General features: G+C 53.8%; 2 protein-coding genes across 3 annotated transcripts in view; both read right to left on the minus strand.

Annotated features, from left to right (window-relative positions):
- Nucleotides 1-8,392: 8,392 nt before the first annotated feature.
- On the minus strand, nucleotides 8,393-27,050 carry HSD3B2 (hydroxy-delta-5-steroid dehydrogenase, 3 beta- and steroid delta-isomerase 2). Of its 2 annotated transcripts, XM_016160878.2 has the most exons (6): nucleotides 26,935-27,050; nucleotides 26,499-26,568; nucleotides 24,390-24,573; nucleotides 15,703-15,855; nucleotides 12,017-12,181; nucleotides 8,393-9,620 (listed from the first exon to the last, which is right to left on the minus strand). In XM_016160878.2, the coding sequence occupies exons 2-6, from the start codon at nucleotides 26,526-26,528 to the stop codon at nucleotides 8,809-8,811; spliced, it is 1,344 nt and encodes a 447-aa protein (XP_016016364.2). In that variant the 5' UTR covers nucleotides 26,529-26,568; nucleotides 26,935-27,050; the 3' UTR covers nucleotides 8,393-8,808. The 2 variants fall into 2 exon arrangements, with proteins under 2 accessions (XP_016016364.2, XP_016016365.2); XM_016160879.2 differs by lacking the exons at nucleotides 24,390-24,573; nucleotides 26,499-26,568; nucleotides 26,935-27,050 and adding an exon at nucleotides 16,046-16,474.
- The window catches only part of HAO2 (hydroxyacid oxidase 2), a 34,997-nt gene continuing 33,767 nt past the window's right edge, over nucleotides 26,655-27,884 (minus strand). The window contains exons 8-9 of the mRNA XM_036235189.1: nucleotides 26,935-27,093; nucleotides 26,655-26,720 (exon numbers count right to left, since the gene is read on the minus strand). Coding sequence (XP_036091082.1) covers nucleotides 26,655-26,720; nucleotides 26,935-27,093 — 225 coding nt within the window. The remainder of the gene's footprint in view (nucleotides 26,721-26,934; nucleotides 27,094-27,884) is intronic.

The following is a 27,884-nucleotide window of genomic DNA, read 5'->3' on the forward strand; positions in this document are numbered from 1 at the left end:
CGGACTGGCCTTTGCTGGAGCTACTTCGTAGCTAGCCTCTGCCCATCCTGTTGGAAACAGTGAGGCAGCGGTCTGTAAGGAAGGGATTCACAAGAAATAGAAAAGCTCCTCGTGCCCTTTTAATGGCCGTAACGGCCTCCTGTGGGAGTGCCCAAGCGCCCTCTCCCTGGCGAGCGTGCCCAGTGGTCTCTGGGTCCTGCAAGGAGGTCGTCTGTCCTGTGACCACACGTTTCTTCCCAAGCCTGACTTCCGGCTCGAAGCAACCACAGGTCCAGCTCCTGGGCCCTGGGAAACCCATAGGTGTCTCCTGGGAAGATGATGTGAAACCAAGGATTTGAAGTACTCGTTGAGTGCCCAGTGGGGACAGCGGGAAACCTGGTTGTCTGGGCCACAGTGAGAAGGGAGCCCGAATTTGCCGTGAGGAGGCCTCTGCCCACGTTGCAGCCAGAGAAGCCGCGTCCAGTCGACGTGGACTTTTGGGGCTGAATTAGTTTCAGACAGATTTTCTTAACTTCAACCACACAGTAGAATTACCTAGAGAGCTTTGAAAACAAGACTTCTCAGAGATTGGTGAATGGGTCTGGGGTGAAGTTCAAGTGCCTGTAATTTTATAAGTGCTTCCCAGGCAGCCAGGACTGAGTCTGTAGGAACAGCGAGGCACCTCCTTTCTCGGGGATTGCACTAAGTAAAACTCATAAGCCTCAAATCCTCTCCTCTGTTACGGCGTATAGAGATGAAGGTCATTGTCAGAGGCAGTGGGATTTGCTGCCTGTCTGCTCTTGGTTAGGCCTGCCATGATTTCATCCACACCTTCCCCAAATAAAGATAATAAGAGCCAGGGAAAGTGTCTGTCTTTGAGGGTCACCATGTCCCACCGGATGGGCGCCCCAGGCTGCCCGCCTCCTCCATCTCCCCCGACCCATGCAGGCTGGGGGCAGCCACCCCCCATCCATGCTCCAAGGCTGTGGCTCTTCAGAGCAGAGACCCTGAGAACTTGGTGCATGAACACACTGAGTGCACACAGGCGAGTTCTGCACGCTGGGGGCACAGGTGTGACAGAGAGGGACAAGCTCTCGTGTGCCACGTGCCGGCACAGCGATGGGGAGGGCCGGTGTTGTTCCCTGCCTCACAGTACACCAGCCGCCTTGTGAATTATTTCCCAAACCGTAAGTATGACTCGGGATTTGGCCGCTGGGGGGGTGGGCAGGGGTCAGGGGGCAGCAGAGGGAGCTTCAGGTGTCATGCCTGGGCAAGGTGGCACCTTCAGCAAAGGCTCTGGGCGATGCAGGGTGAGGAAGAGGGCTTGGGCGACTGTTCATCGGAGCTGCCACCACTGCAAGTCAGGGTGTCCGCTTTCCGGGGCTGTGGTGGGCGGGGGAAAGGTGCATGACCTTGGAAAGGCTAATGAAGCCAAGGCCGCTAAGGGATCTGTCTAGACATTTCTTCCGTGGGGTCACCATTAGGAAGTGTCTGAGTCAAACCAGAACTTGGCCGACGGGACCATCTCAAGGCTCCCATGGAAGCAGCTCTGCTGCTCTGTGGGTTGGAGTCGGTGGGCATAGAAGGGTCACGGGCATGACGTCACGGCCCGAGGCCGCTGGACGGAGGCAGGCACTGTCCCACATTGCTGCAGCCTAGGCTAGGCGTGACACGCAGCCTTGCTCTTGGCCTCGTCTGCCCAGTGGGAAGGTGTGGGTGCGAGGTGTTGGGAGAAGATCAAACAAAATGATGCGCGAAGGGTCCTGGAAGGTTAGGGGCTATGCAAACATCGGGGGACGAGGCCGTCACAGGGCGGGGTGCTGTACCATAGCTTCTAGGAGCGGGGAGGCAGATGCTCAAAGCGGACTGTGTCCCCCCGGACTTCGGCTCCCGGGGCAGGAGGGGGAGGGCATGGGAGGCCATGGCCTCCGCTTCCCCAGGGACACAGGAAGGAAGGAGGAACGAGCCGGCCGTGGCTTTGAGGACGCACTGTGCTGTGGGGAGCACAGGGCTGACCTTCGGTGCTCACTGGCCGTGGCCTTGAGTGAGGCTGATTTTCCTGGGTCGCCGTCCCCTCTTCCGGAGGCACCGTCTCTGCTGGCTCTGCACACGCTAACGACTTGCGATTGTCAAAGGGCTTAACGCCTCCTCGGATACAGCCACAGCTTCACATGAGAATGACAGGAGGACTTGTCCAAGTCCCTGGTGGGTCCTGCAGCTCTCCTGGGATTTCAGAGGTGGGAGGGGGACTGCTCCCTAGTGGGCTCCTGATCTGTCCCTGGCTCAAGGGAATTATGCTCCTTTACGGAGGATGCGGCCCCAGGTCATGGGAGAGCTGGGAGGGGCTCGGAGATCCGGCTCCCGGCTTCGGCCTTCCACCAGCAAACCAGCACAGGAGGGGAGGACGCGGTCCGCAAGGCCAGCTGCAGAGGCTCGCCTTCATGGCGACAGAGCCACCTCGTGCCCGCCGCCCGCCGCCAGCACCTCTTCTGGAAGAATGGCTGACGTGGCTGGTGTGGGTTCCGTTTCTGGTGGCAAGACTGAACTCTTAATTAGTCGGGGAGCTTCAGGTTTCTAGAACAGACTGGTGATTGTTCTAGACTTTGCGACTGACCTGGGGCTCCCTGCCCTTGGGGACAGAGTGGCCAATCCACTTTCCGTGAGTCCTCCCTTCCCCCTTCGGTCCATCATAATGAGCCTCTTTCATGCCTCAAAACACAAGTCCATTCCCTGCTCATTGTCCTCGTGCGGGATGGGGCTGGGAGACAGGAAGAGGCCTCCCCACTAACCTCCCCCGCGGTCCCCAGGTGCTTTCAGGGGCCACGCGGAGCCAGAGGGGTATAGCTGTCCTCAACCCCTGGAGGCACTTAAGGGAGTGGGACGTTTCCTTTAGAATTCTATTTTAAAAAGCAGAAATTCCTTATTTTCATAGTATAAAAATTCTCTGAGAATTACATTATTGCAGACTCACGGGCACGGACGACAATGTAGTGGTTATCAGAGGGGAAGGGGCACGTAGGGAAAGGTCGGGGGGGGTCAAGTGCATGGGAACAGAAGGAGGTTTGACCCTGGGCGGTGAACACCACGCCGTATGCAGACGACGTATTACTAAACTGTAAACTTGACATCTATACCGTTTTATTAACCAATGTCACCTGAATAAACTTAAAAAAGGAAAAAAAAAACGGTCATGGGGACGTAAAAAATACAGCGTAGGGAACAGAGTCGATAATATCGTGACGACTTTATATGGCGTCGGGTGGGTACCCGACTTATTGCAGTAAATTAGATGAATGTCTGACCGCACCTGAAACTAATATAAAATAATATTACGTGTCAGATGTAATTGAAAATAGAATAAAATAAATGTGAAAAATGGTAAAAGAAAAAGAAGTCTTTTCCCTCTCACGTTCCGTGCACCCACTCACGCCCTCTTCACGCCTTGCAAACGAATCCGTTTCTCCCTCCTCGCACCCCGAGTGGCTTCCCCTCTTTTGATTCTCAAAACGATGATCCAGCTTCTTCCAGTCCCATGATTCCTTGAAGTTGTCTTTGAATTCTTTCTGGCTTTGTCGTTCCTTTTGCCACCCTGACCCCCTACCCACCCATCTCAGCAATTCAGTTCAGTTCGTTTCGTCTGTCCATCTGTCCGTCCGTCCACCATCCACCCACCCACCCATGTACCCACTTAGTGTCAGGCACAGAACTAGGGGCTGGGGACACAGAGATCGCATGGTGAGTTCCTGCCCTCAGGGACATGACAGCAGCACACGGCGGCCAGAGCACAGAACTCACTCCTGTGCATTTACAAGGCCCGGCGACGACGATAAAACGGGAAGCCATGGATGGTGAACAAACTGAGCAGGATGTGCAGGCGGTTGGAGCTGGGCGAGCCCGAAGGAGGAACCGCCTGCCCTGGCGTGGGCTCTGCGGAAGCGCCTCCTAGGCTGGACGCTCCAAGCCTGTCGCTGGAGCGTCCAGGTGAAGAACCTGGGGACGGGACAGGGATTGGTGGGAACGAGGTCTGGAAGGCAGGCAGGGGCTGGATGTTGAGAGGCCTTTATCTGCTGTCCGAAGGCGCTCGGCATTCTTCCACGGGTCCCGAGGCGCCACGGAATGGTTTCAGTCGGCCGGTGCTGGCAGCAATGCTGAGAAAGGGTCGTGTGGGCGACTCTCCGAGGCGGGCGGGAAAGGCGGGAGACGATGCGGGCCGGCACCAAGGCCATGGACCGGGGACACGGAGAGGCACGTTCACATTCAGGGAGTGTTCCGGAGGTGACGTGGACAGGATCGAATGACAGGCTGGAGGGAGGGTGGGGCACGACCTCCGGGTTTCTGGCTTGAGAAAGTGGGCGCGCAGGGGTGCTGGGCCCACACTCAGTCATTTCCGGAAGCAGCGTGCATGCTGCCTCGGGCTGGCCTCAGCCGCACCCCATTTTGTTAACGTCTCATAAATCAGGCCTTTGCTTCCTGCCTAGATTCTTGAAGCCTCTTAGTCCCGTTCCATCCATCCTACACGCTGCTGCCGAGGTGACCTTCCAGGGACAGCCGAACGAGAATCTTCTAAGGCTGTCATTGCGTTTTGAATGGTCTCCAAGTCCCATAGCCCGACTATGCAAACTCCTTGTAGGGAAGAGCTGGGGACCCCGGGCTTTTCCCCTGAAACAGTCAGTCTCATTTTCCAGAGCAGGTCAGGCAGATCACAGGTGAGGTAGTTAAATGTCAAAGGGCCTTCAGAAGGGAACCGGCATTACTGCTCCAGGGGGAACGAGGGAGGGAGCAGAGGTGACCCAGGGCGATGCTGGTCTCTTCCCATCATGCCTTCCCAGGTGTGTCTTCCATTCCCCCCTGCGCTCTCGGGTCCGTCCACACTCAGGGTCGCCTGAAAATGAGTCCCCTTTCCCACCCGTGTCTCTGCAGACTCCGTCGCCTCTGCCTGGCATATTTTACCCCTCATTCAATATCTAGCCCAGACGTAAGGGCTCCATTTGACTATACAATACTGACGATGTCTCATATTTTATCGCCCTCCACTAGACCAGGAACACAGATGAGACACTGGAAGTCTCAGGCCGCGGTCCAGCCTGCAGGTATGTGTATATCCAGTTTGTACTCCCTTTGTTCATCAAAATTAATTTATATAAAAATTATAACCTACATCAAACATACAGAACAGTACAGAATATAACGCATACTCAGGACCTAGCAGCGAGAATGGACAGATTGCCTCCAACACCTCGCCACCCACGTTTTAAGAAATACGATATTACGCATACGGTTTGAGCACTAGCCCACACACCCTATTCCCAGAGCTGGTCTTCACACTGTTTTTAGAATCTTGAACGAGTTGCCGATATTTAGAAACAAAGAGATTTCATGTAGAGATTGGAAAGTTTTTGCTTTCTTTAAAGAGTCAAGATCTGGTAGGTAATTTGGGGTACATTCCTGTGTGACTTTGCAGGCGTTCTGTAGCTTCCTCCCCCTCCCCCGCCCCTCCACTGCCCTGGGGAGAGTATGTGCTCACACCACACCCCCCACCGCTCCTGAAGGCCACTCGGCTGCAGGCTGCTCCACCTACATGTTGGGCGTCCAGCCCCGGCAGGCATGTGAGCTCGCCATCTTCCTGTAAACCCTCTAAAGTCAAAAACCTTTATTATTGCTGGAACGGAACCACTAACTTGCTGAAAAAAACCCCAGGAACTAGTCGTTTACCTCTCCGTGCCTCCATTTCTTCACATGTCAAACGAGGATAATAAGAGTACTTCCTCCTCCTGTTACGAGGATCATCATGCGAAGTGTTTAGAACAATACCTGGAATATAATTCTCCCGCTAGGAGCCCCTAGTCTTTAATCCAAAAGCTTGGGGCTAGATGTTTTGGAATTCAGTTTTCTTTTGCATTTGAATAAGGTGATACACACACACACACACACACACACACACACACACACACACACCATATATTACATAACACCCCCAGCAGGATCTGGGCCAGAGCCTAGTAATGAAGCACACTGAAGTTTCTGCAGAAAATGCATGCCACTCACATGAAGGGTGATATGAGCTCACATAGCTCATCCATTTCAGGGTGGGCCAGGCGGCCTGGAGCAGTCAGGGTGGGGCGCCCCGGGGGTGGGAGGGGGAGGCCAGTCCCAATCCCAGAGCTGCCCTGCCCCTCACCCCACTTCTGCTCTTTCTTGGGTATTTGGGCTTATGAGAGGAGAAATCTGTGAGGTTGGTTTTTGTTATTGTTGGTCTGTTTGTCAATAAAGTAATTGTGCAGTGTGTGTGTGTGGGGGGGGGACAGGCCCCTCTCCCTCAACCCCCTATTTCTAGGACCGCTGGTCTGGCTGGCCTTCTTGTCCACCTCTCACCTCCTGCTGGTCCTGGCCAGGCCATCCACCCAACCTGCCGGCTCGACCCCCGCCCTCCGAGACCTGCCTCATCAAGTCCATAGCTGAGTGGGGCATCTGAAGCACCTCATCTCCCCTGGGAAACCGACCTCACCTGGCAGGCCGGCCTCCTCACGTCCCTTCACCCGCTTCCCTTCTCAGCTGCACAATTCACCCTCTCCTTCTGCCTGGACCGGCTCGCTCTCCTACCCAAGTCCCATCCATCCCTCAACGCCTCGCTGAGGTCCCAGCTGCTCTGTGAGGCTTTTCCCAATAATTCCAGCTCAGCTCTGTTCTCAGGGCTCATTGTGCACAGCACTGAAGCTGGTGGCCGAGCACTCACCTGTGCTTTCCGTCGACTCACTGCGCACTGCGCGCAGGCACCAGGTGGGGGAGGGGGCAGGGAAGGCCGGGCCGGGCCGGGGCGGCTGCTCGGCCCCTCCGAGCCTCTGCTGCCCCCGTGCGGTGCTTCCCGCGCGCTGCACCCTGGGCTCGAGCACCGACGCCCGCGCACCCTCAGGGCGCCACCCAGCTGAAGGAAGGATGGCTGGCTTCCGACGAAACTTTCCGAGGCCTTTGCGCTTGTTCAGCTGAGACCGCCAGCTGGTCAGATCCCCTCCCCTCTTGGCTGACACCCCCACCCCTTATCCTTTGGCGATAGTGCCCCTTTCCTTTTCTGCGAGAAGCGCCCTGGTGGGTTTATAGGTGTGGGAGTTTCACGAGGCTAAACACACCTGAGAGCAGCCTCTACCCCAGGCCCCAGACCCCAGACCCACCTCTCCTCCCTTCACTATTGGCATGAAGGTGCGAAGGTAAGCACACCTAAGTGCTGCTCGGCACGGACGCTTGCATTTTGCGCAGTGGAGGGACGCAGGAAGGGGGTGTTTCATCCTCCCCGGACCCCAGCACCTGGGGCCACTCCACCCCGATGCCTTAAGAGTGAATGCTGAGACCATCCCCTTTGTGGCAATGATTCAACTGAATCTTAAGTCGTGAATTCCACGGAAAGAGGCCGCCGTGATGGCGAGGGCGACTTGTGTCCGTGGTCATAAACACTCTGGCCGGGAGGGAGTCAGCGTTCCCCCCTCCTCCCGCCCCCACCCCCACCCTCCGACCCCACAGCCGCCGCCTCCGTTTCAGGTCACGGGGTCCTCGTTGGAGCTGTTTCTTTTGACTGTTGGGCCTTCATTTGGCCAATGACTGTGCTGTCATTTAAGTCCCCAGATGGGTCTTGATCGGCCTCCTTTCCTTAGGGGAACCGAGAGGGATGGGGGGTTCAGTGATGAGGTGAGGATGTTAAGTCTGGAGGTGTGGGGGAGCACTGAGGGCCGAGGGGGACCTCAGTCTTTGAAGGAAGTCACACCCGTCCCTCGACTCCCCGGGGACTCATTGTGTGGCTTCGTCGTGTGACCTGACATGTTGGCATGCCACACGGGTGTACTGGTTGCTGGAGTGGCCGACACTCGTGTACCCAGGTGTGTCCTAGAGGCCTCCGAGGAGACGAGCATGGCGGGTGGCCAACTGCGCGCCCGCTTCTCCCTCCGCTGTCTGGGCCACTGACGAGGGCACACACGCCTCCGTGCCCTTCTTCTGGGTTTGGGGAGTGTCCCGCACGGGCCTGGGCAAGACGTAAGTAACACAAAGGGGCCGGCTTCCCCAGGGGCTCCGCCGAACCGCTGGCCCACCCGCCGCCCCCGCGCTCCACCGCGCTGTAAGTTTTGGGCAGTGTGAGCGCACAATTCCGTGGAAAGGTGGGAGCTCTCACGCCGGTCTCTCTGTCCCAGTGGCCTGGCGACTTAGCAGTTAGTGTGGCTGTGGACCGGTGTCCCTAACGGTGAAGTGGGAGTTCCTACCTCACAGGTGTCTGGTGAGGATGAAAGGAGGTGAAATATGTCGGTCAAATGTTTCATGCCTGAAACATAGTGGGTGCTAAGTCGACCTTAGTTCCCACTTCCAGAACCTTCGGCCCACCCCAGCTCCATGACTTTTCTAATAGGAGATTGGCGATACTTGGAGAAAGGTATGTATTCGCACAACCACAACTTCCTCCAGATTGAAACATTTATTCTCGTCATCGAGTTGTGTGAAGGAACAGGAATTAAAAAGAAATTACTTCACAATTAACAAAAGAAATGGAACTAATAGGCCGACATCTACGTTAAAGAGGCCTGACTAGCTCAGAATCAGCGCCTGAGACTTGGGGTCCAGCGGCGCTGCAGTAAATCGCCTTGTCTGTCACCTGGGGGCGGGCAGGGCAGGAAGCTTCCGGTTGGGCCGGTGCCGGGGAGGAGGAAGAGTGTAAGATGACCATCTCATAGAAGGGATGTGCTGGCACCTGGGCTGCCGCCCCTGTCGCTTTCTGTGTGAAGCCGGAAGGGGCGGGGGCTTGACGGACATCCCCCGACCACACCCCACGGCCGCACCCTTGTCGCCCCGGGTTCAGTGGGTCTTCGTTTTCAGCTTCTCCTTGTGCTGTTGCACCAGGGAGCTGATCCACTCCATGGTTTTCTGCTTGGCTGTCTCCCAGCTGAAGAGGGGCTCATAGCCCAGGTCTCGCTGAGCTTTCTTGTAGGAGAAGGTGTACACGCTGTTTAACGTTGTCAGCAGGCAGCGGGTGACGGCGGGCTGGTACCTGTACACGGGCCAGAGCAGGAAGCTCAGCAGCTCCAGCAGGAAGGCGTGCCAGTACCGCAGGAAGAGGGGGATGCCCGCCCTGGAGTCGAGGCGGAAGCCCAATTCTTTGCTCAAAGCGTAATTGAGGTCATCATAGCTTTGGTGAGGTGTGTCGTCTGCAATATAGTAGAACTGGCCTCGGATGTTTGGGGCTTTCTTGGGGTCCCGCAGGCCCCTCAAGGCTAGGATGTGGGCCCAGGCCACATTGCCAACGTAGACCGGGTTGACAAAGGAGAACTTGCTGTTACTTATCAGGATGCCGTTGTTCTCCAGGGCCTCGCTGATAAATTGATAAAGGAATATGCTTCCTTCCCCATAGATATACGTGGGCCGCAAGGCACAAGTGTGCAAGGTGCCACCATTCTGAAGAATCCACCCGTCAGCTTGCAGGGTGGCCTTTTCGGCCAGCTTTTTGCTTAATGAGTATGGAGTAGACCACGCTGTTTCGTGATGTTCTTCTTCGCTAACGTTATGCATAGCCTCCCTGTAGGAGTTGGGCCCAGCCACCTTTATGGTGCTGGTGTAAATGAAGATGGGCACGCTGGCCCGGGCGCAGGCGTCCAGCAGCATCTCCGTGCCTGCCCACAGGGAGCACGCCGTCAGTGTCAGAGAAAGACCCAAAGCGCCAGCCACGCCGACAGCGCATGCGCGCCCCCACCCCGCCCCGCCAATGCCCATCCCCCCCCGCCCCCCCCCCACCCCCCCACCACCGCCCCAAGGGAGCGGGGTCCTGCAGACCGGGGCTGAATCCTTCTCTGCGTCTGGCTCAGAGCGGACCACGCCACCGCCCCGGGAAAATGCACAAATGAAAAAGAGACCAACATCCGGGCTCTGGAGAGCGCGAATTCCTAGACTTTCAGATTGCGTGGCCCCAGCGTGTGTCCGCCTGCTCATGGCAGAGAGCGTAGGGTCGCCACCTCGCATTCTGCTGGGGAAGGTCGCCCTACCACCTCCTTAAAGACAAGCTGTTTTAAATTTAAAAATTAGGAGGCCATACTCAGAATGCGACAGCCCTGGTTCTTATGCAAAAGAGAGCTGAAAGGCCCCCCATCTCAAACACACACTCGCCTGGAGTTGTATACAGGTGATGTGCGCTCTTAAATACGTGTTGAGTTGTTTCTATTGTTCTTCTCTCTCTCTCTCTCTCTCTCTCTCTCTCTCTCTCTCTCTCTCTCTCGGACCAATAAAATGAAAGAACCTTTCTTTCCTTCTCCGAGAGTCACTGGGTGAATGGTTAGTGGGTGGTGGGGAGAAGCTAGAGATCCAGATTCTGTCCCGGATTGTGTGCTCCCTACACAGGCCGCTCCTAATTCTGGCTGTGACTCTGTTTACCCAGGTATGAAAAGTGGGGGTGTGATAAAGCCGCTTCCACTTAGCCTTGCGGAACGTGCGCTGGCTGTGGGAGCTGAGCCTGGTGGGGAACGGGAAGGGCGCGCCCTCTGGCGGTAATACTTATAATGGGCGGACCTTGGGTGATCCTTTTAGCTGGGTAGAACTCAATGCCCTGAGGTATTTTATTATCCAGGGCAACCTCCCTATGAGAAAGAAGGATTTCCTGGGCAAAGTGTCATTTTTTTTTTGTATTTAAAAAACCCTTGTAATGTCTTTGTGCAATTTGATTTTGGGGAGCCACAGCCTCATTAAAAAAAAAAAACTTTAAATCTAGAGGTGGAGAATATTTGGAACTAATTTATTTGCAGAGGAGGAAATGATGACCGTCATAAAATACTTTCTAAACCTGAGGGTGATACTGATTTCAGTCTAACACCTGTCAGGGATTCCAGAGCTGTCGCCAGGAGCCGTGGACAATAGGAATTAAGAGAGGGACTGAAAATTGAAAACTGGTAACTCTTAGCACCCTCCTTGCAGTGTGGGGGTGGCTAGGGCGTGACCCAGTAGAAACTACTAGAAGGGATCTTTTTTGACATTGTGCTATTACCAGCTGGAGACCCAAGGCAATAAGATGCCTTGGCAAAGGAGTCTCTGAGTAGACTAACTTTGGAGGGCGGGGCACGGAAGACAGACAGGCTGAGGGGCTGGGGTGCTGGGGTGCTGGGGTCCCAGAGAGGCTGATCTCCAGGGATCAGAGGGGTGCTGTAACAGGGCAAACGAATAAGGGATTTGCGCTTAACCCTTTAACAAATGCGTCCCGATTTTAAGTAGATTGGAAAGCCATGATTCAGAAAGAGTCACCAAGCATTTAAGGTTTGAGGATCTATGGAGGGGGTAGTGTGGGCACCTGGCTAAGAACTAGTCTTTAAGAGCGGACCTGGTAGTGAGCTGAAGAAATGGTATTACGGACAATGGGAAACTGTTACCGTTAAGAAAATACCATGGGAAGGCAAGCACTGGGTAATTCTGTAGTGAGAGAACACCACGAACCAGCTTTGCTAGCTAGTTCTTTGGAGAAGATTCCTTTTGTGGGAAGGTTCTAGAAGTTCTCATTCCCCTTGGAGGTTCTGTGTGGAAGCCCTGCCTGAAGGGAGCCAGCCTAGAGCCATGGTCCGTCACCTGTGACTGATGGGGGGGCCACCTCATGTCACAGAGCTCTTCATTCGTGGCCCTGCTGTGTGACCATCACCTTAGAGCCACATAGAAGGGCTGAAATGATGACTAAGGAGGCACCTGTCAGGTCTGGTTTGAGCCCAGGGGAAGCAGGAGGTGGCTGGGAGCAAGAGTTTGAGGCTGGGGTTTAGTCCACATTTGGCTAGAGAAAGAGGAGTAGGAAGAGCTTATTGTGGCCTTTGCAGTCTCATAGGTATGGCTTTAAATTCTAGCTCTCCCTCTCCGACCATGGGTCCTCGGCCTTTCTCAACCTCAGGTTCTCACCTAAAAACGTGGGGCAAACAGCCTTGACTCAGCTGGTCGTGCTAAGCAAAAGCACAGAGCTCACGAGGCTTCTCCCTCACCCCTTCTCCCGTTCCCTCAGCCCCACTTGCCCACCCCACCCCCTCTCTTGACCGAGGTGCTGTACCTTTCAGGTTGACCATCATGATGGTCTCTCGCCGAATGCAACTACCGAGGCCGATGACACAAGCGGTGTGAATGACGGCAGACACTCCCTGGCAGGCTCTCCTCAGGCATTCCTTATCGAGAATGTCCCCTTCCAGCAAGGTCAGCCTGATCTTGTTCTGGAGCTCTGTGTGGACACCGTTAGGTCATTGGAAGGCTTTCCGGATCTCGGCGTTTCCTGACAGAGGTGCCATTTTACCCGGGTCTCCGAGGACGGGCAGATTGGGGGGAGGGTGGGGAAGGGGACGCGGAAGTCAGAACGTCCCCAGTGTTCTGGGAAGGAGCAAATGCCTGTTCTCACCCCATCTCATTCCAATAGAAGAACTTGAGCAGGTGGGACTCGTGTGTGCTTGGAGCACGAGATGCTGAAAGAGACTCGTGAGAAGGTCTGTAGCGTCCGCCAAGAGCAGGGCGCTCGTGGAGCGTGGACGTACGGGGAGAGAACTTGAATTCAGTTCCGTAGGGAGTGAGGAGTCACGTATGGATTTGGAATAAGTGGAGAAATGCGGGCAGAGCTGAGGCGCGGGAAGCCGCCCCTGGCCACGGCGTGTAAAGGGACCGGCGTGGAGGGCACGAGAGGAAGCAGGGCGGCCGGGGGAGGCCCCAGGATGTCCACGCCACGGTGTGGATGAGAAGGACTGAGACCAGGGGCCCAGCAGCGGGAGCAGGGAAGGGAGCAAGGGAGCAAGGTGAGACTCTCCGACCCCGTCCGGCAGGTTCTGGTCCTCACTGGAGGTGGGCTGAGAGGAAGAGGAAGAGTCAAAGTCGTGGGTGCCCAGGGGGACAGTGCAGCCAGTGACAGGGGACTTAGGATGGGCCCACATTCTCAGCGGACACCATCCACAGGAGATGTCATTGGTGGGATTGCAAACTGGTGCAGCCACTACAGAAACACAGTATGGCGGTTCCTCAGAAAATTAAAAACAGAATGACCTCGCGACCCAGCAGTCCCACGTCTGGGTATTTCTCTGAAGAGATCCAAAACACTAATTCGAAAAGACATATGCACCCCCGTGTTCGCCGAATTGTTACTTACAGTAGCCGAGACAGGGAAGCGACCCGGGCGATGGTCGACAGATGACGGGATTAAGAAGGGGAGCAAGACCTACGGGGATCTTCCCCCTCGCGACAACGTGGAGGGGCCTGGAGGGTACTATGCCCGGTGAGATAAGCCGGACAGAGAAAGACAAATACCATACGATTTCGCTTATATGTAGAAGCTAAAACAAACCAACGAAACGGAAAGAGGCTCACAGACGCAGAGGACAGACTGATGGTGGCCAGATTGGGGGGCGGCGGGGGGCGGGGGCGGCGGGAAGCTGCATGAAAAAGCGCAGGGATCCAGAAGGGCACACTGGCAGTCAGCGCAGCCACGCCGCGCGGCGCGCAGTCTGGGCGCGCGCCCTCCGCGTCTTCCGTGCGGTCGACTCGCACGGTCTTCGGGGGGTTTCCTTGCGCAGGTGTCTCACGGGACAGGTGTTCTGATTTCCCGCGTGCAGAGAGGTCAAGGGGCAGGTCTCGGTCACACTTGCAGTGATGACTCCGCCTGGCCCCTGCCTCCGAGCTTTGTTCACTTGACCCCGTGGGACTGGCCCTTTTCTGGGGAAGAGCAAGGAGGAGCCCATTGAATGGATATAGACAGCGTGGGCCAGAGAACAGTGAGAGAGAGATTTGGAGGAAAAATTCGGGGCTGGAGCATTTCCTTCCTGGGTTACAACTTGGGGCCGTCATCTGCTCTCCTGAAGCATCTGTCAAGTTCGCTGTGTCCCCAGCCCCTACCCCACTGTCCGGCAAGTCCCAGAAGGCCCCCGGGGGGAGGGAGAGGCCAGGAAGAAGCGGCTGGGAGCCGGCCAGAGCGCAGACTCTTCTGAGGGTGCCCCGGCCTCTTCCCTCTCCCTTCCCTTGTCTGCCTTGTCCTTTGCTGCTGACTTCAGCTGCCTGGGCCTGGCGCAGAGGGGCTGCTACGTCGCCGGGAGGGGGAGGGGCGGGGATCCACGGCCGAGATGGGGGGAGAACTCCTGCCCCCGGAAACCGGAGGGGGCGCTGGGTGGCTGGGTGGCGGGGAGGTCTCGGGGCCTCAGGGCGAGCTGCCAGGCCGACTTGTGGCTGGGAACGCGGACCCGGCGACGCGGGTCGGGCATTTATGTGGTTTATGAAACGAGGCCCCAGCTGCTCGCTCCCCGCCCCCCGCCTCCGCGCCCCCTGGGCCGGTTCAAGCTGCCCAGCCTGCGGCCATTTGCTCCTGTGGCTCGAGCGGCCTGAGGCAGCTGCTCTGTGGCGGTAAAGCGGGGAGCCGGGGCGGGGTGGGGGGTACCGCTGCCTGTCCCACGGGGTAGCTAAAAGCCGTGGATGATTGACAGCAGGCACAGTGCCTGGCACAGGGCGAGCTACGCGAGGCCCCTGGGTCGTCATGGTCGGAGGGGCCCTTGCCAGCCCCTGACACCACCTACTTGTCACGTCGGGGGGCGGGGGGGCTGCTTCTGTAGGTTGGACATCGCCCTTTCCCTAATCAGCGATCGGACTGCAAATGTTGTGGAACTGTAAGGATTACAGGCTGTTGGCGTTAATTATTTGTGAGGTGGGTTTATCCGAGCAGCTGCAGAAGCAGAGGGGGGAGGCGGGGCACAGTCCCGTGGGCGGGGTCCCCTGGGCCTCCCAGCCCTGCATGCCCACGCCCAGCCTGCAGGGCCCCGGGAGAGGGCCAGGGAATTGGCTTGGGGATGCCTGAGGGGGGAACCCACTTTGCCAGGAGTCGGCCCTCGAGCCCCGTAATTGGGGTCTCTAGGACGGGGCCCTCGGCTGAACTCTGGCACCCACCGACCAGAGGGCCCGCGGCAAAGGATTATCTTTGTGACGACCTTGATTTCTTCATTGCTCAAGTGGGGTTTCCCCCTTTCCTACTTTTCCTCATAGGGTTATTTTGAGGATATGGGGGTGAAACGGGTTGGAAAATGCACCGTAAATGCAGCTTTTGCTTCTGCACCAGGGGCAGTGATCTGGGGAAAAGCACCGAGCGGCGAGAACAAAGTCTGCAGCCATCTCCCTTGTGGTGATGAGGGACGGTGACAAGTAGTTAAAAAACTAAAAATAAAAAAAAAGGCGTGCAGGCAGCCTCTCCCCGTCCCCGGCCTGCCCCCTGTCCGCATTCTGTCTGTCTGTCTGTCTCTCTCTGTCACACACACACACACGCATCAGCTTTACCTGCACTGGAGACGTGAAGCCACGACAAGGCCCGTGTGAGCGAGAGGGGCAGGGACACCTGGGGGGGTCCCCCACCTCGTGGCGCTCGCCGGCCCTTCGTGGCCACTGCACGTAACTGCCGCGTCAAAAGTCTTCAGAACATTCAAGAGCTTTTGACCAGGGAGAGAACTGAAGCGTGATTTTTGTGGACAAGACAGGGCTTGTAGGTGGAGGGGGCTGGCCGGCCACCCTCCCTAGCTCTGGGCCGTGGGTGGGGTCCAGGCTCTAGACATGCGGCCCGGTCTTCTTCCACTCCACCATCTGCCATTTCCTTTCTGATGACTTTGGACATAGGGTTAAGCCCTCATTTGGCTATGACTTTCCTTAATTTGCTAGACCAGAACCCCCTTCCCGCACCTACCCTGGGTTCAGGACGGAGCCACATACCCGGGACTCGAGGTCACTTACTGGAAAATTCTTCCCTCACTTCTGGTTTGAAGACTTTGTCCAGCGCCCTGATCTCCTGCAGCTCCTTCTCCTCCACCAAGAGGTGGACGATCCTCTGACCCAGGAAGCCTCCCGCTCCGGTCACCAGGCAGCTCCACCCAGCCATGGCCAAACCTGGAGACCAAAGCACTCTCAGGAGCCAGGAAGCAGTGGGGCACGGGGTGGGTGAGAGAGTGACCCTGAAGATGGCCTGGCCCCAAGCCTCACGAAAAGCTATTTTGTTCCCCTTGCTCCATTTTTGCAAAAATCCCCCAACCTCCTCCCCACCCAGGAGTCCCTGAAAGAGAATGACTTGACAACTGACCTGTAAGACTGGTGGCCTTGTCACTCTGAGGAAGGCAGGCCTGGAGCTTTATAGGCTGCTCCTTTCGGCTCCGCCTCCTCACCTTGGATTTCATCCCGGGCTCATTGCTAAACGTTCTCCTAGGTCCCTGTCCCTCCTCCCTCCCAAGAACCTCTCATTCCTCCGGGTCAAAGGTAGAGCAAACAAACCTCGAGGCCACAGTGTTGATAGGGGCACTTGGTCCTGCCATGACAGAACAGCAGGCCGTAGGCGCCCGGTCTGTGACTTTAGGCCGGGAGCGGTCTCCCAGCACAGAGTGAAGACATCTGGGCCGGGGGTGGGGGCGGGCCGTGGGAACGCACTGCAGTCCACTGTCCCCTTTCCGAGTGGGGTCTGAAGTGCGGCTGTCTTGCAAAGGTGACGCGTTTGCAATGGCGGCAGCTCCAATCACTAAGTTCTGTGGGAGGTGACTTTCTTTCCCACCCAATACATTCTGCATGTCGATTCTGCTCCAGACGCCCCTCCCCACCCCCCCACCCCCCGCCTCGCCGCTCCCCAACTCCCGCAGAGAGCTAGAGGAAGAGCAGCACCAGGGAGCAGCACTCGCGTGGTGACCCCCTGGTTCTCTGTCACGAGTCTGGTCACGGCCACAGTGGCTCCCGTTACAGGCATCTGCCCTCGCCCCGTGTTTTGGTCGCAAACCGGTCTCAGCGGGGTCCTGAACGGGAGACGCGGTGGGCGCTTCTGCGGCTCGCGCGCCAGCAGTGCCCAAATGCCACCACCGTGAAGCGCCTCGGGACACCCTTTTCCTCCCCTTGACAATTACATACATCCACGGAACCACCACCGCGGACAGGACAGAAAACGCTCCCTCCGCCCAGAATGCTCCCGCAGTCAGTCGCCACCGCCATCTCTGCTGCCGAAGCAACGACTTTCTGACTTTTAGTCCCAGATGCATGCTCCAGAGTTCTTCTTCTAGAGTCTTCCGCGGGGCACCTGCCTCCCGGTGGCTTGGACATACCTGCTCAGGAAATGCCTCGGCCGTCGCTGTTGTAAGCAGCGTGCTCTCTGAGGCCATTCGCACCAGCTGAGATGCGTGGGGCCCCACCTGAGGCCACCGAGGTGCATCGCACACCGTCGCCCGCTGTAAGAGGAGCGAGCACAGCTCCCAGCTGCCGGGAGTGTCAGAGGCTGGCAGGTGTCAGCTCGTGTCTTTCTGCAATTGCTTTCAGCCAAAGAGCCAATGGAGCAAGAAGAATCAGTCTCTAAAGTGGAACCAATGAGCATAAACTCTAGGAAAGTGAGAATGACCAAGGGGAAGCATCTGAGGACCACAGTACCACCTGTTCTTCATCTTTTTTAAGTTCCGAAGGGCTTTCCCGAAATCTAATTTACATGCCCATTTTTAACACTGGGTTATTTATCTTCTTATTGTTGAGTTGTAGGAATATTTTATATTCTAGATACAAGTTCTTCGATACACATATGATTTGAAATAGTTTTTCCCCAGTCCGTGGCTTATCATTTCATTTTCTTAACATTTTTAGAAGCACAGATACTTTGAATTCTGAGGAAGTTTCATTAAAAACAATTCTTTTTTCTTTGACTGCTCATGTTTTTGTCTAGCCCAAGGTCACGAAGATTTGCACCCATGTTTACTTCCAAGAAGTGTTTCGTTTTAGCTCTTGCCTTTAGGTCTGTGATCCATTTTGAGGGAAATTTTGCATGCAGTGAGGTAATAGCCTACATTCACATGGTCATTTGATTTTGGCAAAGATGCCAAGTAAATTCAGGACAGTCTTTTAAACAGATGGCGCTGGGACATCTGGACTGTCTCAATACTCAGGGAGAGTCAGGCATGTTACGTAAGGGGAGTTCCACCTAGGTCACCATCTGGGTCACCGCCAGTTGTCATCAGAGTTTGGGAAGAACTCTTTGGGGTAACACCATGTGGGTTAAATAACGTGCGGGGTTAGGAAGACGCAGGAAAGCCACAGGTCGGCACAGGGACAGGAGGCTTGTCTTGCCTGCCCTTCCATCCTGCGCCGATGCACAGGGGGTCAGGAGACCGCTAGGCCCGCCGTTAGGTCTGCACTCCAGGGTTGGGACAGTCGCTTCCTCGATTCTGCTTCTGTATCATTCGAGGGCGAGAAGGCAGCTCTATCCACAAGGCAGCACACGCGCCGTTGGTGCCCGGCAGCCTGCATCGGAGCGTCGGTGGTTTGCAGACATCACGTGGGAAACTCGAGTCTGTGCGGCTCATGGAAAAGTTCCCTCTCCGCGGGGAGAGAGCCACGGGCTCCACAGGGCACAGCCCCTCATGCTCTGAAGAGGGGAATCTCTCTTCTCTGCTACCTTGTTAAACAATCGGGCCATTTTAGGACCATCGTGCTCCACGTGCCGCAGCCCTAGAGAGGTACATTTGGGAAATAAATGGAAGGACGCGAGATAACATTCAAAGCCACCGTGTCAGATGAGATACTGCAGCGAGAGAGTATTCACGGATGAAAGGAAAAGCCTCAGGACCGAATCCTGGGACAAATGTAAGAACGTTTAGAGGTTGGACAGAACATTGAGAGGACGAGGTGCCAGCCAAGGGCACCAGGCAGGAAAGTATGGTCAGTTGGATGTAGATGAGGCATCAGATGCAATGAAGGAGAGAGCCGACTGCTGGTTTTGGCCACATCGAGTTCGAAAGTAACTCCGGAAGAGCCCATTCTTGCGGAGAGTTGGGCGGAAAATTCAACTGGAGTGCGCCGAGCTACTACAGATGAAAGGAAGTGATGAGAGTTGACTACAGAAAAAACCTGTTCAAGAAGTTGTGTCATAAGCTCTCCGCGAAAACATATTAAAGCCAGCGGGGGTCAAGAGGTGGTTGTTGTGGTCGTTATATCGTTTTAAAAAAGGACCACTCCCTTTATTGTTGAATCCTTAGCACCTAGCGCAGTGTGTGACACACAGTGGGTATTCAGAAGCCATTGAACGTTTAACCGAATGAAGCGTTTATGTGTTATACATCTTGATATCCCCATAACAATGAGCGCAATATCCGACACGTGAGAGGATGCTCGCCGAATGAATAAATGAATGAAAGGGCATGTAAACAATTGAGGACTGCCGTGTCTGAGTGCTTTTGAGAACCTCATGCACTAACACGTAAGAGGAACCGGAAGACGCCGGTCACCGCAGAAACGATGGCACGAGAAGGCCCTTTGCCCGCCTGTCTCGCCAAGCCAGGGGGAGCGGAGATTTGCCTTGTGTCCTCCCCTCTCTTAGGGATCCAAGGAGAGGTGCTGATTTTTCTTTCTTTCTTTTTTTTTTTTTTAATGAATTAATTTTTTTATGGTGACATTGGTTAACAAATCCAGTAAGTTTCAGCTGCACACTTTAACAGTAAGGCATATATATATTTACACTTGCGTGTTCATCTCCCATAGTTAAATTTCTTTCTGTCACCAAATGGCTGATTTTTCAGTCTGCCAGCTTCCCCCCCGCCGTTGTTGGGATGAAGAGGTGACTTTCCAGCTCCTTATATGAGGAACCTACGTGCATTATCTCATTTAATGAAAAACATTGTTTTTAGATTAGTTTTCAGATCGTCGCAAAATTGAGCAGGAAGTGCGTATTTTTCACACACACACACACACACACACACGGACATCTCGGTCGCTCCTAAATGTTGACCATTGTGAATAAAGCACCTGTCGACATTCATGTTTGGGTTTTTGTATGGGCATCTACTGTCTACTGATTTGGGTAAATACTAGGAGTAGAATTGCTGGATCTTACGGTGCAAAAACATGCTTGGTTTTGTAAGAAGCTGCCGAACTGTTTTCCAAGGTGGGTGTAGCGTGCCGCACCCCCACCAGTGGACGGGGGTTGGCTCTGTGACCTCGCTTTTCTGAGCGATCAAGAAGAGCTGCTGATTTCTCGGTTTGTTTAGCTCTTCACTGGCCGTGAGGACGCAGTGGAGGCCTCCAAGCTCCCCGCGTCCTGGGTCGGGACGCAGAAGTCCCCCATGTGATGTTGTTTTCACAATGACGATCCAGAAAGACTGGTGTCATTATCTGATAGTGGAAGACACAGAGGTTTCAGCCTTGCCAAACATTCTGAGTACAGTGGTGCCTGGACTTGTGGGAGTGACTTCGAAGCTGATTCTCTTACTCAGAAAACAACACTAATCTTTTAGATACCCACTGTCGAAAACTTTCCAGTGGAGAAGATTTCTCTGCCTTCTTTACCCATGCATTTTAATGCAGGACATTTTTAGGGGCCAAGGAGTCCCACCTGAGGTTAACATGCATCTCTTAAGATGAGTGTGAACATGCCTCTGTCTACACGGCTAAAGCAATGAGAACCATCCTTTTGGCATTATAGTTATAATAAATATCCTTGCTCATTTTCCTTGAGACCTTGGAACTTGCTGTCTGAGTCCAGAGGGAAGAACAACTTAAAAAATAATGCACATGTGTCCAGGATCAAGAAGGAGTACAGTTATCATTCAGGTATATGTGTGCCGGGAATGAATTTTTAGACTAGATTCTCTTGTAAAGTAAGCTCACACCATTATCTGCATGTCGGATTGCCGTAATGCCACATGCCATAATGATGATCACTCTTAACCCCAAACAAATCTGGAATGACTTCAGCTGGTGATGTCAGGGTTAAAAAGCCAACTTGGCCTTCATGCCTACTTAGAAGTCTCTATAATTACAGTTATTGTGCAGAAGCTTGGGGAATTTTATGTCATGTTTGCCAGCCAGCAAGAAAATCAGAACATAAAAAAAAAATGTGATTTATGAGGTTGCAATGGGGCAGTTAGAAGGGCGAATGTTATTTCACCCATGATTTCTCTGGTTTCGAACCTCATTTTCATGGCTGCTTCCTTATTCTTTTGCACCATGTAGGACAATTTGGTACTGAGATAGTCTCACGTTATTTCAGATGTGAAGAGAATAACGAGACCAAATTCATGGACGAATTGCAAGAGACTTCGACAGGTGGTGTCTGAGGCATAGTTCCGTGATCCAGACGTGAAATGCCAAAGAGTGAAGTTCTAAGGAGTGCATGCCGCCCCGCGGAATGTGACGCTGAGTCCCAGTGGGTGACAGGGTACGAGGGCTGAGCAGCAGGCCAGAGAGGAGCAAATTCTACGTGCGGTCACCGGCCACCTGAAGTGACTGGGTTGCGCAGTTTCCTCAAGAGCCTGCCCACTAGCAGAGTCCGTGTTGTTGGGACCTCTGAGTAACAATATTTCTTGGACTTCAATCTTTTCAATTGGTCGAGCTCTTTAGTACTTTATTAAGGAAGTCTGCGTCTATCCAGCAAAACTATCCAATAGAGCTGAAATGAAGATCTCGCCTTTCTCGCTTGTTGGTGAAGGGCTGGTAAAGACAGTCTATTTTTATTTTGCTTCCAGAGTCCCTCGACCTCTTATCTAAAAACTCTATTTTTCTGCTTTCCCTAGAGTCAGGGCACTACGTAGAACAGACATTATTTAATGGGCCCGTAGCAGTCTAGGTCATGAACACAAATATTTCAGGCTTTCATTCACTGCTCTGATCTTTCATGTCTCCGGCCTTGGCTTTGTGAACAAAAATAGTTTCCCAAGATCCCTTGCAGAGACGCATGAGTCAGCTACATCAGAAGCAAAACACCCCTGCCCCGCATCCCTCTTTGATATGTGTGAAATTTCCATCTTTTCCAAGGTACGTGCTGCCACTACAATTGATGCGTTGAGGGTCATCTTCGAGACCCTCATTTAGGTCATTTAGACTTCCTATCCCCCAATGCAGCTGTGACTGTACCAGCCAGACAACTGCCCCTAGATATGGCACACCCTTTGTATGTCCCTAAACTTTCAACACAAGCACTTCACCTTTGCTGCCAAATTAAGATCCCTCCTTATCCTCAAGCTGACCATCATCTGACCCAGTGCAGAGCCAGTCTGAATTTTTCACTAAATAAAAAGTTTGGGTCAAATACAATCATCGTGGTCAACTGCCCTTTTTCTTTTAGCAACCCATTAACGACACCTAACTTAGCCTCTTTTCAAAGACCACGATTCTATAAAGTGTCCACTGGCTTTACCTTCCTTCTGTCATCTGCTTGGTCTGTCCTGCCCTGTTTGATAGGGAGCATGATTTTTGTTGGTGAATAAAAGTTCTTTTCTCCAGAGTGTAAATTTCCATAGTTAATTTCATAGAAGTATAGAAGTTGTACAAATCACAGAATCCACTAGCTGTTTCAATCATTATGGACGTGCCCTTTTCAGATCTTTTATTCTAAGGAGCATCAAAGGGACTGATGATTCGGGAGTCTGGGTGTTTGTTTCTCCTGAAGTCTGGGTTCTGGGTACACCCCAGTATAGGCGACAGGGCTAATACTGCCATACTTTCTCTTTCTAAATACGTAGGTGGCATATGCCCCCATAAATTTGGGTCAGGAAACTGTCTATGGCATTAAGAGTCATGCCAGGGAGATGTCTGCATGTGTCTTCCATGCTATCTAATGTTCCTTGACCTGGCCCTTGGTATACAGGATAAGCCGGGCAACTGTGGAACTGCACTATGATATGGGTTCATGCAGAAAAGTGTCCGGCCGGGAATGCCAGGAGACTTTTCACATCTGTTGGCTTAGGTAGTGACCTGTTCAGCTTGGTTCTGTCTTAACTCACTGTTTTCCCCTGGAAGTGCTATAAATCTTCAGATGTGACAATGCAGTTTGATCCAGCTTTGCCTTTTGGGATTAACACATTTAGCAAATATTTGCTCGAAGCTTTCTATGGTGTGGGGTGTGGCCCTAGACCCTAGGAATGTAGAGAGCAGGAATGACTAAGCTCCCCGAGCTGGTGAAGATGAACAAAGGACAAGGTAACTGCAGACTGAGTGAGTGCTCGGAAGGGAAGCAGGTGACGTGATGAGTAAAGCAGACCCTATTCTAGACAGAACAGTCAGGGAAATCTCGCCTCATTGAGAAGGTGACATTTCAGCTGAGATTTAACTGTCAAGACAGAGCCAAGCAAGGGAAGAGGATCGGGAAGGGAATTTTATGTAGAGGGAACTGTCCGTGTGGAAGTCCAGAAGCAAGGGAGAGAGTCTGGCTCGTTTAAGGAACAGAAAGGAGGCAAAGTGCTGCAGCGTGGTGAGCGAAGGGGAGAGCGAGGGAGCGATGAGTCCGGAGGGTTGGCAAGGACCAGAGCATGCGGTGCCCTGGGGAGCTGCCTCCGCGTTAGCGCTGAACGGCAGGCGGAGCCTGAGGAAGGCTTTGAAGAGACTCCGCTTGCGCTTAAAAACAAGCAAATGAACAACTCTCTTGCTGTCGTGTAGAGAACGGAAGGTGACAAGGAGCAAGAGAGGACATGGGAAGTGGGGTTCGAGGCGATCTATGTAGGACTTTCCATTTTTATCCCTTTTTTGATGTCTTCACGTGTCAGATCTTATTAAGCTGGGCGCCCCTGCTCTAGAAGTCTATTCTAGCTGACTACTGGACTGGGGAGAGGGCCTCTATTCATTTTTCTTCAGTCCATCTCTCCTTTCTTCCATTTATCTTCAGTCTGTCTGTCCGTCCGTCCGTCCATCCATCCATCCATCCATCCATCCATCCCACAAATGTTTAGGGAGATACTGCTTTATGCCAGGTCCAGTACCAAGTACACAGTTTCTTGCTTGGAACCATATAGAGTCTATTTGTGGAGAGAGACATGTAAATACATACATACACACACACACACACACACACATACACACACAACATAAATACACAAATAAATAGACGGCCAAATAAATAAATAAAACAAGCAAACACATTATAACGAGGCTTGTAATAGTGACGTGTGCACGGTGCAATAGAAAGCACCCAGCAAGCAACTGGGATAAGAAAAGGTGATATTTGAGCCAGGTCTTGAAAGATACATAAGAATTCGCCCAACAATAATGAAAGCTACTCTCTCGTAAACTTTTTCCCGGTGCTAAGCATCGCACCCTGAACCATGTGTACGTCATCTCGATTGTTCTCCCAACCTAGTGGGCTATTTGAAAAACTTTCCCAAGCCACCCAGCATGTCAGGTAGCAGTCCTGACTGCTAAGCCCATGTCCGTACGGCTCCGGAGCCTGTATTTTCAACTGCGTTGTTTCCGTCGTCTACAGAGAGGATTACGACTTTTGTTGGGGAATATTGTATGCATATGGCTCTCCCGTCATCCCCATAGTTATTTCAAAGACATATATAGGATATGCGAAAAGTTTTATCCACTAGCTATTTCTGTCATTACTAAGCGCCCTTTCAAGATCTTTCCTTTTGGAGGAGGATTTCGGGCAAGAGAACAGCATGCGAAAAGCAGTGAGGCTGGGAAAAGCAAGGCACCTTTAAGGCAGATGAGGGCTTCGGGGCCTGAAGCGGAGGGGGTGCGCTGGTCAGGGCTGCAGGGCGGCGTCCCGTGCCACGCCATGCTCGGCCTCCCTCCTGTGGGCAGCCTCGGCAGTCCTACGTCTTTACAACCTGGAGACCCGGACCAGGTCCTGACTGATCTCGGCAACCGATCGGCGCCCTGAAAAGAACAACGTGGTTAAAAAGCTCGCTTCTCTGAAGGACCAGGTGCTCGGCCCATCGTGGGCACGGATGCTCGAATGGGAGCAAGCCCCCGACGCGGCCCCGGTCTTTACCCTGATAAAACGCAACGAATCCAGAATGAATAATGTCATCCTGATGGCACGGAGACTTATTGTGTGAGCCTGTGCCCAGGTCCTCTGTTCAACAGCCATGTCCAATGGAATGACAAAAATGTAAAAACACCATTTTATCTTTTTTTTTTTTTTTTTTTTTATCAATTCATGTGTGCGGTGGATACCCTTGAACTTTCCCTCAGTCCTGACCAGGCTCAAGGATGTGTATGATGTGTCTGTCAGGGAGGAAAATGACTCAGGGAGAGCAGACGAGGTGGGGTGTCTCCTATAGCCACTGCCTTCTACGGGGAAGTTCTGAAAAATTAAACCTCCTTCTGTGGCGGATGATCTGAACTACCATTCAAAATTAGGACTGTAGCTGAGATTACATCCGGGGACTGAAGAGAGGATTTCTGGATAAGAAGTAAAAAGAGAAGGAAGAAAGAGTTGCTGCACGTGTGCGTGGGCTGGAGACCTGTGGGCTCAAGCAGACAACGAAAAATCACGGGATGAGGCGGCTGCAAGAATTTAAAACAGGATGTGTAAGGTTTCACCTGAGAGTCTGTATTTTGCTGAGTCCATCAAGAGCACAGGCCCCCGCCTGAGACCCCCTCCCCTCGAGAGATGAGGCTGGGGTCTTCCCAGCAGAGCCTGGGGGAACGACTCTTACACAGAGGATGCCGAGGGCTGCTCTTCCGCCTAGGCGTCCTATTTCTCTTTCTCTTCAAACTCCCTTCTCTATCCCATGTTTGCCTGTGATCACTAATTTTTCTCTACGTTTAAAGTGCTATATTCTCATTGTAGAACAATTAGGAGGAAGAGGAGTTAAGAAAAGTCAGGCGTGAAAGTGCTCCCCATCCTGCTCTTTATTTTCGCCCTGTCCCTTTTAGAAGAGGGCGCTCTCCACTCTCAGAAAAAGGCTTTCCAGCCGTCATTTCCATCTCAGGGGTAGTTAAGTGTTAACTTCCGCTGGAATAAAATAGGCCCTGTGAATTCCCCCCATCAGGCTTCCAGTTAAAAGAAATTCAGACGTCACTTTACAAGGACGGGAGAAAATGCTTGGGGGAGCAGGACGAGTCACCCCAGCCTCCTGGAACCCTCGGAAGCCCTCAGTGGGTCTTCCCGCTCTCTCCCCGCTGCTCCGCTGGGGGTGGATGCGGCCAGCGTGCTATCCGTCCACGTGTGTGCACTCCCGCCTTTCATGGGACGAACTCCGGGACACTGGGCACTTAGAACTGAGTCATTTAGAGTCAGAAAAATATAAACTACACGCCCCGAACCACGCACCCCCGAAGAGGGAAGTTACCACCCCTCGTTGAGAACTCACTACTGTTCCAAGCTTTGCTAAAAACGTAAAAGTTCTTATGCACGCCACTTGACCACCATTTTTGACTGAAATCCGCCCCCGTGTAGCTTCGAGACATTCTCGTCTGTCTTGCTGTCTGTGGCATGACCCTCCCCAGTTCCTCGCACTTCTTCTGATATAATTTCTCGACTCCTCACAGTCCATGAGTATCACTTAAAAACGTCACTCAGAACCACATCTAACACGCCCGATGTGCTCTGAACAGCCTGGAGTACAACGGAACCCTCTTTCTTATTATCTGAAATTGCATTTGCTTTTGCAGCGGATTCATCACGTGTGGGGTTTGTGCCGCATCTCCGTGTGGGGTGCGTCTTCCCTGCCCTCTCTCCTGTCAGCCCGGGGGCCGCGGAACAGGACACTGGGTGTTGGGGGCGGGGGGTGGCGCTCCCGCAGACCTCCCGCGTCCAGCTCCAAATCAGGACAATCGTAGTCGTACACACTCACCTGACAGCTCCATGGAAGCGTGGAATTCATCTTTCAAAATGTTCAAAACTTCCTCAACACCACGTTGGCCCTTCTCGCAAGGCAGTGGGGCGGGGAGACAAAAAAGGAGCATGAAAGAACAGTCCGGGGTGCGCTGGGCGTAGATTCTAGGGGTGCTCAGAGATGTGGCGGGGAGGGTGGGGTGATCCGTGACAGGGGAGCTACGCCAGGGATCAAGGTACGCTAGGGGGACAAGACGGGGCGAGAGCTTGTTAGAATTTTCGACCTGCTGCAGGCGCAGCACGGAGATGCGGGCCGGGCAGAACCGACTGTCCCTCCAGACTCCGTGGCATCTCGAGAACGGCCAGGGTTGGGGGTCGAACCACAGAAAAGCGTGACGGCGAATGAACACTAAGCACGGGCACCCCTCGGCTGGTTTTCGAGTCGCCGGCCTCACCTTGCAGGCGAGCCCCCACAGGATGGGCCTGCCCAGGAAGACGCACTGGGCCCCGAGGGCCAGCGCCTTCAGCACGTCGGTGCCGGTTCGGATCCCCCCGTCCACGTACACTTCGACGCTCCCGTTCACAGCGGCCACCACTTCTGGCAAGGCGTCGACCTGAAAAGCAGAGACGCGTGTGGCCGGAGGGCTTCCGTCTGGCCCGTCGGGGCGTCGGCCCCCTCGCCGTGGGCGGGGCCCGGGAAGCCCAAGCAGGGGCCACGTCTAACTGTCTGACTGTTCCTTCCCCTCCCGAGGCCCAGGGACTTCCCGCGGCTGTCCCTTCTGCCGCTTCCCGCTCTGGACGGAGTGCAGCTTCTCCCTGGCTCACTGGCTCGGATGTGGACACCCGGGAAGGAACGCGGGGCTCCTCTTCGCATCCCGAAAGGGGCGTTTTCCACGTACAGTGTTTGTTTTCACTGTGAGCGGAGAAGACGACAGAAGTGGATTTCGGCCCAGGGCGCTCACGGTGTTGGCGCTCACTTTGGATAGGTCGCACATCCCCTCCCAGGCGGAAACGCAGGGAGTGTTAGGTATGGAACCTTCGAGAGAGGTGGCCTTCGCTCGGAGTGCCACCTGTCACAGGGAGGGTGCCGGGCGGAGAGGGCTGGGAGGGGGCACTTTCTTCAGGCACGGAATTTTAGGGGTGCCGACCACTCAGGTGAATGATAGCTAAAGAAAATATTTTAAAAACGAAATGGCAAACTTTGACCTGTGAGCTTATTTTACAAATAAAGTTTTATTGGATCCGGGGCCAGGATCATGGCGAGATGAGAGGGGCAGCACTGTGCGAGTGCGGAGACGAATCCTGTCTTCATTTAAAATGCTGACAACTTTTGCATTAACTTTCCTTTCTTAAGCAGTGCATTAAAATACTATGTATTTGACTAAGTTTCTCTGGCACCTTCTTA

This window comes from Rousettus aegyptiacus, unplaced genomic scaffold (genome assembly GCF_014176215.1).
Source record: "Rousettus aegyptiacus isolate mRouAeg1 unplaced genomic scaffold, mRouAeg1.p scaffold_m13_p_17, whole genome shotgun sequence".
Taxonomy (NCBI): Eukaryota; Metazoa; Chordata; class Mammalia; order Chiroptera; family Pteropodidae; genus Rousettus; species Rousettus aegyptiacus.